The 13,155-nt window shown below is 40.5% G+C and overlaps 1 protein-coding gene across 1 annotated transcript in view; it reads right to left on the bottom strand.

Annotated features, from left to right (window-relative positions):
- Nucleotides 1-13,155, bottom strand: part of LOC117831070 (membrane-associated phosphatidylinositol transfer protein 2-like) — a 74,742-nt gene that overhangs the window by 6,598 nt on the left and 54,989 nt on the right. The window contains exons 20-27 of the mRNA XM_034709549.1: nucleotides 12,403-12,551; nucleotides 10,691-10,807; nucleotides 10,126-10,242; nucleotides 9,867-10,015; nucleotides 7,731-7,880; nucleotides 7,448-7,631; nucleotides 7,234-7,362; nucleotides 2,972-7,152 (exon numbers count right to left, since the gene is read on the bottom strand). Of these exons, the coding sequence (XP_034565440.1) occupies nucleotides 6,784-7,152; nucleotides 7,234-7,362; nucleotides 7,448-7,631; nucleotides 7,731-7,880; nucleotides 9,867-10,015; nucleotides 10,126-10,242; nucleotides 10,691-10,807; nucleotides 12,403-12,551 (1,364 nt within the window). The 3' untranslated portion in view covers nucleotides 2,972-6,783. The remainder of the gene's footprint in view (nucleotides 1-2,971; nucleotides 7,153-7,233; nucleotides 7,363-7,447; nucleotides 7,632-7,730; nucleotides 7,881-9,866; nucleotides 10,016-10,125; nucleotides 10,243-10,690; nucleotides 10,808-12,402; nucleotides 12,552-13,155) is intronic.

Genomic DNA, 13,155 nt, shown 5'->3' with positions numbered 1-13,155 from the left:
AAGATTTTTTACCTACTTTGACCTCCGTCTAAAATTAACATAAGTCAAACTGGACCAGAAAAGTAATCTGACACTGTTGAGTTGTGCATCTGTCAGCTGTTGAGTCTTGTGAATTTAAAGCTCCCTGTTTGGCATTTACAAGAAGTTATTTAAACTTAAATGGTCAATAAACCATAGTGAGTAGTTGTAGCCACATATTTATATAGATCATTAATTTGTTATGTTATACTATCAAGTTTTTATTGACTGTTTACTATCAGGCTATGTATGGGAACTGGAAAAAATTACACAAAATCCACATTAAAGTGTTTTTACAGTTGCTTATAACTTCAATATATTCAGGTATGATGTGTTTAAGTGTTTATACTTGTAAAAGCTAAAACCAGGACTTCAATTTACTGAACTATTGTCAATTTTGAGTTGGAATCTCTTTCAAAACACCGCCTGTATTCAAAATACTGGGGAATTATTGCTACTATATAAGTTTGAAACTCACTTCCTTGGCGTATGTTATCTAAAACTGCAGTTTTATAGCTTAATAATATAACTTAACCTTAAATATTCAATTAATCTAAGTAATGGGGATGTTTCAAGTTAATTAAGTCTGCTTTTTGTAGAAATAAAGTGGCATACTCGTGATTAAAGGGTATTTTTTCACAACCTGGCAACCCCCGTTTTTAGCTTACAGGCTAACACGAACAGCAAGCTAGCTTAGCTTAGCCTAGCTTAACTTTGAGAGTGGTAATGGCGGGAAACACACACCTTGCTTAGTCTTAATGTAATAAAAGCGACACAGCAGCATCATTTGTGAACTAAACTACCTTATTTATGTGCAAAATATTAAGTTTATGAGTATCAGTGACAGTTTGAAGCTGATTTTGATGCTATACATTCAAGCTAGCCGTTTTCTCTAAGCTAGCTAGGCTAACCTGCACCAGTTCATACTTTGTTACAAAGTGGTTCCTTTTCTAACAGACACTAATACTAAGCAATAATTATAATCCCAAATGTATTCATGAAATGTTTTAATTATATTTATTCATTAAACAGTGAGGACATCGTGGACAACACATCTGGTTTATTATTGTTTAGCATGAAGATTAATTAGCTCCAATCTGACTGGATGACATGCAACAGCTTGTTAAATAGAGCTGCACTGTTATGGGATTGACTTCTTCATGCACCCACTTTCGACTGAAAATCAGTCTCCAGTTATATTTCAAAGTGTTTGTAAAATACTCCAGTTTGAAAAATCGGTACAGTAGGTCCTATAAAATGCTCAGCAGTGGACTGTTGTAAAGAGACAGCAGAGTTCAACATTAGCTGGAATACAAATACTTTTCACAAGGTGTGAAACGACTGCAGGTGGTGTGTGTATGCTTTCAGACTGCGCTGTGGTAGATTGTGCCCCTGCTGTGATAGTGGTTCAGCCTGGTTGTGATTGGAATAATAATATTGCACTGTTAAAAACAAAAAACCTTCCTGTGTTGGTCCGTAGCCTTAATGACCGCCAAAGTGACAAATAAAATGCTACATATTTCAAATATATTTCACCTGAAATTTCCAGAGTAACATAATGATCTTTAGGTAAATAAATAACTCTTGAACATATAAGTCCTACATATACATCTTTACAGTATGTACAGTGATGACAGCATCCATGGCTCCTGAACAGTCTCAGAGATCCAAATGGGGCGGACATTCAACTCAGCAGCCACACGGCTGGAGGGGAACAATGTGTTTGCAGCCAAAAACCAACAAAAACTCAAAACCCAAAGTCCATGAGTTCTCGCACAATAGCTTATTGTCCATAATTACAGCAACACGCTCCACCTCCGCTCTCAAAGTTAGAGGACATCTTCAGTTTTCTGTTAAAAGCCACTTTGTTTCTCAGACATGGGCAACATTTGACTAAAACGGAGTAGTCACAAACAATCAAATCCAGTCAAATCAGTAAATGCTATCAATCCCCCCCCCCCCCCCCCCCCCTTTTTTTTTTACTATAGTAAAAGTTGAATTCTGTCGCAATCAGGGGTTTTCAAAATGTGACGCAACCGAGTCTGAGAAAGGACGGGTTGCAATGACGCAAAAATAAACCTGGTTCTTTGTAGCCTTATTTGAGTATTCTGAAGTTGCTGCATTATGTACAAGAATGCAGCAACATTGGCTTCAAAATACACAGTACTAAAATGACTGTTAGTGCTCGATCAATGCAAATTGCGCCATAAATCGCACCAATTAAAATTTGGACAGTTACAATTAACATGCATTTCTGAATAAGTTTGCACTTTTTTTCAAAGGGTATAATTTCATCAATGCCCCATGTATCTAAACCTCTATGTTTAAAATTTGTTTTTTTTTTGTTAAATCAGCTTCAGGGGAAAATTGCGCCATAAAATGCACCAATTTAAATTTGGAAAAACATTTATGAAAACATATATTTTTGATCAAGTTTTCACTTTTTTCCAAAGGGTATAATTTCACAAGTGCCCCATGTATCCAGACCTCTACGTCTAAGTTTAGAGTGTTTTCTTAAATTGGCTTCAGGGGAAAATTGCGCCATAAAATGCACCAATTTAAATTTGGAAAAACAGTAATGAAAACATATATTTTTGATCAAGTTTTCACTTTTTTCCAAAGGGTATAATTTCACAAGTGCCCCATGTATCCAGACCTCTACGTCTAAGTTTAGAGTGTTTTCTTAAATTGGCTTCAGGGGAAAATTGCGCCATAAAATGCACCCATTTAAGTTTGGGAAAACTTTTTTCAATTACATATATTTCTGATCAAGTTTGCGCTTTTTTTCAAAGGGTATAATTCCCATCAGTGTCCCAAGTATCTAAACCTTTAGGTCTTAATTTAGAATTCTTAAATCAGCCTTTAGGGGAAAATTGCGCCATAAAATGCACCCAGTCTCTGAGTTCCAACTCAATCCAGTTTGGAGACTAATACAACAAAAAGATTTACTCACATTTGCAGAGGACGGTAGTAAAACCGATGTCCATGAGTAAATGTCCTCAAATCTGCTTTAAAATTACACTAAAACATCGGTGCATCTTACACCCTCAGAACCTTCCTGAGAACAGTGAAATTTAAAGGTTCCTTCATTTTAGAAGACGTCTAGTGACAGCTGTCTGTGTTTTTATGAGCAGATAACCAGCTGCAACCTATTATTTGTAATTCATCATGCAGTCACTTCATTTATACATCTCCCAAAGCATTATGGGAACTGTAGTCCCAACATTGAGACGCTTATCTATCAAATAGAGTGAGACTATTAACAACAATAAAAAGAGGGAGGATGTTTGGGAACCCTCCGTGTCAGATTTTGAAAACCCCCGGTCTAAATACTTTTCAGTAACCATCTACTGTTTGGCACATTTACTTACATTATTTTCATATCCTGACAAAATGTACAGACATGTGCGTACCTGTATAAACAGTTTACCCTGAAATGAACAAAAAGTGTCATGCACTACAGCGGCACATGAGAGGCTAACAACAGAATATCTCCACCGAGAACTAGTGCAAAAAACAACAATGAGGTTACACAGTTGATTGACTACAGTATTAGAGAATGATTTTGGCTTTTTGTGTGGGGTTGAAGACTTGACTGATCACACACAGAGTGGAGAAACACACACTCCTGTGTTGTGTGGAAGCTAAGAATTAAAATAACAGCATAGTAAAATGAAGAGAAGCAGAGTTAGAACTGCTCCACTGACCTTTACTCTGAAAGCTTTCATGGGTTTAAAGAAGAGGTTCACAATTTTAAGCTCTAACAAAAAGAGAGATGCAGATTTAAACTTTAAAAACAGGTTTTGCTTGCTTCAGTCATTTGTCCTTGGTAGAAGACGGGTTAGGTTCAAACTGTGGACATTCAATTCAGCATTATTTGCATTTATCCAAACATAAAAGAATGATCTTCTTTACTGTGACTCATGCAAACATAAGGCTGGCTAAGAGCATAATGAATATATCATAAAAGAGTCTGTAGATTTTGATTTTTTTGAAGAATAGAAATGTAATTTGGAGTCTGATTTGAGTATAATGAAAACTAAAGGGGGCCCAGGATGGAGCCTTGGGGTACGCCTCTAAAAGCAGAACAGGAAATAAAGAAGACAAACTGGTTTCTGCTCTGATATAATTTATCCTTCTTATACGGCTCAAAGTTTCAGCCTGCTACATATTTGAGAATCCATATCTGACTCTTTTTTTTAAATTCTAACTATAATGCCAAATTCTGATTTTTTTTTTAAGAATTCTGGGAATTAATTCAGGATTTAAAAATATATATTATAGGCCTTACTTCCAAGAAAAAGGTTTTCAGTGGCCCTAATCTTCCGTTTCACTCTGAGTGGATTTTGTCCAAATGTTTTATTCCAACATCTCTCTAAAACATTGAAATTTGAGAAAGATTCCCAAGACTAACGTAGACTTCTCAGAGCACAGCAAGCATGTTAACAATTTATCATCAGTATAAACATCTTGAGTGTCTTCTGCAAGCAAACAAAAACAAACAACTGTATTTAAAGACCGACTTATAAACTGTGAACCCTAAAGTGAGCTTGGTTGGCATCAGCACTAAAAAAACCTGACTATTTGTGCACATGGTTTGTGTGTTTGGATGAGATGTGGCTTCTTTTGTACGTCCCCTTTGAATGAAAATATACAGCTCAGTAGATAAAAGCAACACATGAAGTTTGCTCTCATCAGGGCACCTCCACATTCACCTTGAAAAAGATCAGTCCAGTCTTTTCAACATGTTTGTTGAATTTCGTCCTCTCTTCTTCCATTTGGTAAAAATTGTTTATCAAGTCTCAGTGTGTGAAAACGTTGTGGAAATCCTCCCTCCTCTCCCTCCCAGGGTCCAGCCTAGAAATGAATCCAGCTCCTCTGCAGAAAACACAAGTTCATCCTTCTTCTTCCCCTGCGAGCAAAAAGAGCAAAAAGCCAGGGAACAACTGGAGTTCCTCCCTGCAGCAGCATACGTGGGAAACAGAACACCACCAACAGGTGGATCAGAGGTATTGCAAGCAGATGACGGTATAAAGGGATTGTTGCTGAGGACTGTACAAAGTTTCAGTTGTTGCTTTAATGCTGCATGCCCTGTTTCCTGCTCTCTGTTCCATCTGCAGACAAAGTGTCTTGTTGGATATTAAGGCCTTGGATCTGATGGCCCAGAGGCCACACTGAAGGGGAAATACTACAAAATATAACAACACGGTGGAATGGATACTGGATGAGCAACCTGCAAAGAGTATGGAGTTATATACAGCGATGAATTAAACTGTGTTTAGACTAAGACAAAAGGTTCTTTCCCTTCTGATGATGAATTCAGACGCAGCTCTCAGAGGTTTGAAACGGTCAGTTCATCCAAATTACAAAAGGACTTCTTTTATAACACGTCTCAAGTCAGACCAGGGCTGACATCAGTACGCATGTATCCTCCTTAGTTCATCCTCTGGGAATCATGAATGTCCATGAATTAATTGAATCCCAAAGGCACCATCACAGGCTCTAATCCAGCCAAGATACTTCAGAATATCTCTTTGGTTACATAAAAAATGTAACCTGATGACAGTCCCATTTATTTAAAAGTTTGGGATGGTCTATCCTTTGGGTACCATGAATCTCTCTAACAAATGTCATTCAAATGTATCCAATATTTGCTTACATATTATACACAAAACTAAAATTGTTGACCTCATGATGGCACATTCACAGGGGAACCAAATCCTAAATCAATAATAAATAAATAGGCATCATCCTCTGGGGACAATGATTGTTTGAGCCCAATTTCCTAGCAAATCTATGAAGTATTTTCTTCCATATTGTGCCAAAAAGGTGCTCAAATTTAGACCTCATATGGCCCTACAGGAAATGTTGGGATTTAAAAAGTTAGATTATTAATCATTATCCTCTGGGGATCATGAATTGAGTATAAAATCATGGAATTCCAACCGTGAGTTCAACAAAAACTCATATTTTTGGACATTAACATCATGAATAGATTTACCTTTCTACTATTTCTTATAGCGGGGCATAATTTCTTGAGTTAAATGTTAAATTGAAATATTTTTCTGTGTAGTGGATTTGGACAAAGGGAGTAACCTCAGGCGGATCAAATCCAGAATAACTTAAATCCATCTGTAAGGCCGGTTAGGATCAGAGGTGACTCAGAAACATCTCTCTTTGTAATTTGGATGAACTCGTACCTCGTGTCTCTCCCCTTCCTCTGAGTTATTGCCGGTTGTTGCTGGGTGAAGTTTTGTGTCGACAATGGAACAGAAACAGAAGTTAGACTTTTCATCATGGCTGCCGTTTGAAGCGGCCTTAAACCCGTGCTCGACTGTCTGACGATGAGTCTGCAGTTTGTCCTGAGCTCATGAGTGTGGATGCTAGGACTGTGTGTGTGTCTGGATGGAGGGGGGTGGAGGTTTGTCCCTTTACAGGAGATACTTTTAAGGCTTACAATATTTCAGTTAATCCTTCCTTGTCGTCTTTTGAATAATTAGTGATGCTCCTATAAAAGTATTACTTGAAAGAGTCATGCTACAGAACTGTCTTTTGTTCGCTGGATCCCTCTCGGCCTGAATAGTCCACTCCTCCACGACTGATTGCTCTTCTCGTTACAATCAGTAAATGTTTCTTTCCAGTTGTTTTTAATATACAAACCCTGCATCCATTCCTTCTCCTCTTCCACACTCCTCTCCTTCATCAGTCCAGAGATCATGGTGGCTTAGGCTTGGGTCTTCAAACCGCACCGCTCCATTCTGAGTCTCATTTATGGCTGTGTAAACCTCCGCTCCCCTCCTTGGTGCTCCCGCTGCGGCCCCAGCAGCCCGCGGCTATGCTCATACTCCTCTGAGCTGCCGCGGCGACCCCTCGGTCCCTCTCCATCTCACACTGGCTCAGCGTGCGCTCAGTCCGCCCCAGCTGGTTGGGGGAGGCAGGCCCTGACCCTCCAGGCTGCTGAGAGGAGATGGTGCGAAAGATGTGGTTACGCTTGCGAAGGAAGTCTCCCCCGGCGGCGTTCAAACCGAAGCTGCCCTTGCGGAGGACCATGCGGGTGCTCGGGGACTTGGCGGGACGAGACCTCTGGTTGTATTCCAGCTGGGAGAGGTGGGAGGCGTAGCCGTCTGGGATGAACTGGAAGAGAAGATGAGTACTTATGCTGTAAATGTATGCACCAGAAAATCCTGCTTCCCTTCATCAGGGTTCACATCATACCTGACACAGGTGCTGCATCTTCTTGGTCGGCCTTCCCACGATGTAGATGTTGGAGGGAGGCAGGCCGATAGACGAGTACACAGAGATGTCCTTGTTGGAGCCGTAGGCAGCAAAGATCCTCATGTAGGCCTGATTAAAAAGGAGGGTTAGATTTCAGAGAGTTCAAGTTTTTTAATATGAAACCACTTCAGACTCAGAGGCTTTTTTTTTTTACCTCGTTGATGAGAGTTTTAAGGAAGTTGGCCTTGTGTCGGAGAGGGTCGTGAACCAGCCCGTCACAGAACGAGACGACGCCGTGAGGAAAGTTATGCTGAGAGAGCCAGGCCACCACACGCTGCTTCTGCATGTCAGGGCGACCCGTTACATACACAATCATGTAGCCCAGGTCCTGCCAGTATCTGCAGGAAACAATGAAAGGAGGAGAATCTCAGATGTTTCATTTATTCTTCACCGTCATTTTAAAAATGTATCTCCAGAGCTCTGGGTGAGATCCTTACCTCACCACATCCACAGCTCCAGCTCGGACCTTTGGGTCGCTGCCCATTATCGACACACTGGCAGCAAACGAGCCGTCGATACTGAAGACAACAAACTCTGTTCCTCGCGGTACGATAGAGAGGTAGCTGTCGGCAAATGTGTGGTCGCCCCTGCAGGACAAACAACAGGGATTAAAATGGAAACAGAAACTTGTTGAGGTGAAAATATCAATGACTCAGTGAAGGGCTGGATTAAGGGGTGCAGACATGCTTCCTTTTCAGTGTTCAAAACATGAAGACAGGGCCACAATTTTCCCTTTACTGGAGAAAACACGAGAAGAGTCCTTCAATTAGAGAAAATGTAGTGCACCATTTGAAACATGGAGAGAAATTAGCTGTCTCTTGGTTGTCCTTCCATCATGCCATCTAGACGGCCCTTCCAGTGGAGAAAACATCAAGTAGCCACACCTAATTAGTGGAGAAAACTTAAAACAGAGCACTATAGGGTCCTTCAAAATGTTAAAATGGGATGCAGTGTCCTCTGTTCTCCCTTTGTAGTGACTTCAATGAGATAAAGTGTTCACAGTGTTCCCGTTTAGTGGAGAAAACCTGATGTCGTTCCCTTTACGGAGCCGTTTGTATTGCTATTTAAGTGGAGAAAACATAATAGTATCATTTATGTTGCTGTTCTAGTGGAGAAAACATGAAAGTGTCCTTTGTGTTACAATTCTAGGGGAGAAAGCATGATTTAGTATCCTTTATGTTGTTATTTTAGTGGAGAAGACAAATTCTAGTGTCCTTTATGTTGCTATTCTAGTGGAGAAAACATGGTGTAGTGTTGTTTATGTTGCTATTCTAGTGGAGAAAACATGATGTGTCTTATGTTGCTATTCTAGTGGAGAAAGCATGATGTAGTATCCTTTATGTTGCTATTCTAGTGGAGAAAACATGATGTGTCTTTTATGTTGACATTCTAGTGGAGAAAACATGATGTAGTATCCTTGATGTTGCTGTTCTAGTAGAGAAAACATGATGTAATGTCCCTTATGTTGCTATTTTAGTGGGGTAAACATGATAGTGTCCTTTGTGTTGCTATCCTAGTGGAGAAAACAAGATGTAGCTTCTTTATGTTGCTATTCTAGTGGAGAAAAAATATTTAGAGTCCTTTATGTTGCTATTCTAGTGATGAAAACATGACGAAATGTTTATGTTGCTATTCCAGTGGAGAAAACATGATGTATTGTCCTAAATGTTGCTGTTCTAGTGGAGAAAACATGATGTAGTATCCTTTATGTTGCTATTCTATTGGAGAAAGCATGATGTATTGTCCTAAATGTTTTTGTTCTAGTGGAGAAAACATGATAGTGTCCTTTGTGTTGCTATTCTAGTGGAGAATCATGATGTTGTGTGCTTTATGTTAATATTCTAGTGGAGAAAACATGATGTATTGTCCTAAATGTTTCTGTTCTAGTGGAGAAAACATGATGTAGTATCCTTTATGTTACTATTCTATTGGAGAAAGCATGATGTAGTGTTTTTATGTTGATATTTCAATGGAGGAACACGATAGTGTCCTTTATGTTGCTGTTTTAGTGGAGAAAACATGATGTAATGTCGCTTATGTTGCTATTCTAGTGGAGAAATCATGATGAAGTGTCATTTATGTTTCTGTTCTAGTGGAGAAGCATGATGTTGTGTCCTTTATGCTGCTATTCCAGTGGAGAAAAATTATATAGTTGCTATTTCAATGAAGAAAATATGATGTTTTGTCTTTTATGTTGCTATTCTAGTGGAGAAAACATGATGCATGGCATTTCATGGTTCCCTTTAAATACAGAAATGCAGGGCAGGTTCCTGAAGGATGCCCCTATCTAGCCAAAGCATGATGAAGTGCTCTCTGAGGTGTCACATTTAGTGGCGAAAACTAGATTCAGATGGTAAAGTGAGTTGATGCTTCTGAGCTGCTTAATATATGATACATTCCTGTGTCTATACGTATGACTCAGTCTTATCGTGCCCAGGTTTTTTTTAATACACCTCCATAAATGCATCATGCTTCCTGCACACTGGTGACCCGCAGCATGCAGCTGGTGCCCTTTAATTTTTTTTAAACACCTGCCCCCCAGACAGCCTGAGTCAGAGGGTGACTTATCATACCTGACCACCATTTTGACAGGATACACTCCGATGCCCAGCCTCCTGCTCTCCGGGATTACATAAGAGATACGTCCACTGCTGTTGGTGAGCTCTGTGTCAAAGTACACCCACTCTCCAGAGGGAGGCTGGGTCATGATGTGGATGTCAATCTGCAGGAAATAACACAATGACCTGAATGACACAGATGGTGCGACCATTACATAACACGTTTTTCCTTTTTTTTTCTGTTTGGTTCATCCCAGCTGGACGTTGTCGTTACCTTCTCTCCAGTGAGTGTGACCATGTCCAGAGGGCCGTACATGAAACGTCCCATCACCATCTGAGCTCCGTCCTCCGTAAACACGGCGTCACTCACACGATGGTTCGCCGTCACGTTCTGACACAGAAAAGCACAAAACAGGAAATCTGAATCCTCGTCCTCGTGCTGCCGTGATGTTTCATTCACCGGGGTTTCTTCCTGCATGTCATTCCCATCCAGAGGGGATTGTGGAGGACATGACCTCTTTACTTGCAAGGTTTGGGTTTAACTCATTCCCTGAAATCTCTCTATACCGAAGCTTTTCACTGTGCAGCTGCCAACATCCAGATGAGAGAGGCTGTAAGTTGATTAAAATGTTAATTAAGAGCAGCACTTAAGCTGTAGGAGCTGAGGAGAGTGATTTTGGCCTGAGTTTCGTCTTTCAGGCAACATTTGGGCAACCTTATCCTGTTGGAGTTTCTTGCAATGCCTCTTTTTAAAGCTCCGGTGAGGAAGCAACAAGCCATACAAGATGGAACACTAGGTAGGATGTTTTGTGTGCATTAAATTTAAAAAGAGACCTTACCCTGATTTTAACATGAGTCCTCTTGCGGAGCCACTTCTCTCGAGGTTTGGACGGAGTGAATTCAGAAACTTCTTTCCCATCTAGCTCTAAGATACTGGAGTTCTCGTGTCTCATCACCTGAAAAGGAAAACAATACGTTTGAGCCTTTGAAGAAGTTTTTTACTCGAGTAGTAAATGCAACATTAAATGTGCTTCTGTCATCCTGATCTTCATGCTGGCTGCGAGTCTTTGCCTGACTCAGCACTTCAACTCAGCCAAAGATAATGTGATGATACAGCAGTCTGCCACGGCAAAGTGGTGAAGTTTTTGATGATATTTTACTGCCCTGGCTTCTTTCTGGGCATCCATCTGTTGTGATCATTGGTCTGGATCCTGGATTGTCACAGTAATTAATATAAATGTAGGTTTTTAAAACCAGACAGTCAAATTGATGATAAACTGCTTCAGGGTTAAGTTTGTTTTATGGCTCTGTTGTTTACACCTGACATCAGATTTGAGCCTGAGATAAATGTGACATCATCAGTAAACACAAAGCACAGGTGAAGCCAATCAGGAAGTAATTAATTTGAGACATTTGGTCAAGATATTTCCTCAACAAAATATTTCCTGACTTTTTATTTTTGATTATCCATCCTGAGGGCAGCTTGAAGCTTCATACCAGTTTTCATAGAAGACGTGCATCAAAAGTCAAGGTAACACCAAATTCATTAGGGTTCATCATCTGGGAACCATGAAAACTTTGGCGAACACTCTGCCTATTCTTTATTTTATAAATGTTTAGGTAGCTCTTTTTGTTAATAAAGCAAAATTAAGAACACACTTGACAATAAAACCCAGAAATCCCATATAAAATGTATTCCTAGAGTTTTGTTGGTGTATCCTCTGGGCACCATGAATGTCTGGGCCAAGCTTCATTGCAATCTATCACACAGTTGTTGAGACATTTATTTGAAAAAACTAAAGATTGAATCTCATTGTTGTGCTAAATCAAGAGTCAGGGAATGACTATTCATTAGGATTTATCATCTGGGGACCATGAACGTCTCTACCGAATTTGTATTAATTGGATATATCCACTTGGATTGAGTTGGTGTTCAAAAACAAGGCAGCTTATCCTCATATAACTTCTCAGAGAAGGAATTGTGACCTGCTAGGATCAACAAAAGTCAGTTAGATTCATCCTCTGGATACCACGAATATCAGTACCACACCTATTGGTAGTTGTTCTGACTATCGTTGGGATATGTTGCTGAAAATCAACAGTGTGAATGTGATGGTGAACTTCAATCAAATTAAAAGGAATCTTAAAAACACCTAAAAGGGGTTCATCCTCTGGGGACAATGAATTCCCATGCAAAAGTTGGCCTGATGTTGATTTATTTCACCAGAAACATCAAAATTAAGGATTCCTTGATAGTGACAGCTCATCATGACCTAATTTGCCACCTGTAAAGTCACATGATGACTTCAGTTATCCTCTGGGACCATGAATAATACATTTTTTTTCAATCCACCCAAAGTTTACAGAGACATCTCACTAAAAACCAAAGAAGTCAACCCTCTGGTGGTGCTAGAGGACCATTTAAGTCAGTATGGTTCATCCTCTGGAGATCATGAGTTGGTTGGTCTAGCTTTATTGGGGTATAATACTTGTTGAGACCTGAGAAGAAGTGGGTCGCCATCGTTCCCGCCAACAAATAAACTCTGCAAACCTGTCTGAGCAAGAACGAGACGACGTCTGTGGACTCCCAGTACGAGGCGTGGAAGAGGTGAGGCAGAGCCACCGTGGGGAACGCCGTCAGGGCGTCTGGACAGTACAGAGCGAAGTCCATCCTCTTACTGCCCCACCACCGAGAGGCAACTAGGAAGGGAGAGATGGAGGAAAAGAGAGTGAGATAAGGAATCAGGGAATCTATGATCTTGTTGATTTATAGTTGGATCCACTGCAAATCTACGCTCTGCTCATCTGGAGATGAACAGTTCAGGGTTATTAAAAACTAGAGGAAGAGAGATAGTCAGGTGGTGCTAGAGTCCAAGATAAAAGAGAGAGAGAGAGAGAGAGGAAACTAGAAGTGGCAAAAACCTCAGAATCTTTGAGAACCGTGTCAAAGATTTGTCTGGAAAACATGAAAGTGGTTCCAAGCCGCAGAGAAAGTCACACACCAAAGGTCTCTGGATCTCCTGTCTCACTACTGAGGAGGACTAATCAAGAGAGGAGGGACACAGCACAAGGAAACGAGGATGGAGCCTAGCATCCTTCCTTCACGTCCTCTTACTACAGCTCCCAGGGTACCTTGCTCTACGTTCTTCAGCACCCTGGGGGACGGCGGCACCGAGTTGAGGTCAGTGATGTCAGAGGTGACATCAGTGAGGTCAGAGGTGACATCAGTGAGGTCAGAGGTGACATCAGTGAGGTCAGAGGTGACATCAGTGAGGTCAGAGGTATCGTTAGAGGCGCCGTCAGA

Source organism: Notolabrus celidotus, chromosome 19, assembly GCF_009762535.1.
Source record: "Notolabrus celidotus isolate fNotCel1 chromosome 19, fNotCel1.pri, whole genome shotgun sequence".
In the NCBI taxonomy this organism is placed as follows: Eukaryota; Metazoa; Chordata; class Actinopteri; order Labriformes; family Labridae; genus Notolabrus; species Notolabrus celidotus.
Note: the sequence above shows the minus strand (reverse complement) of the source record. Positions and strands in the feature narration are given on the sequence as shown.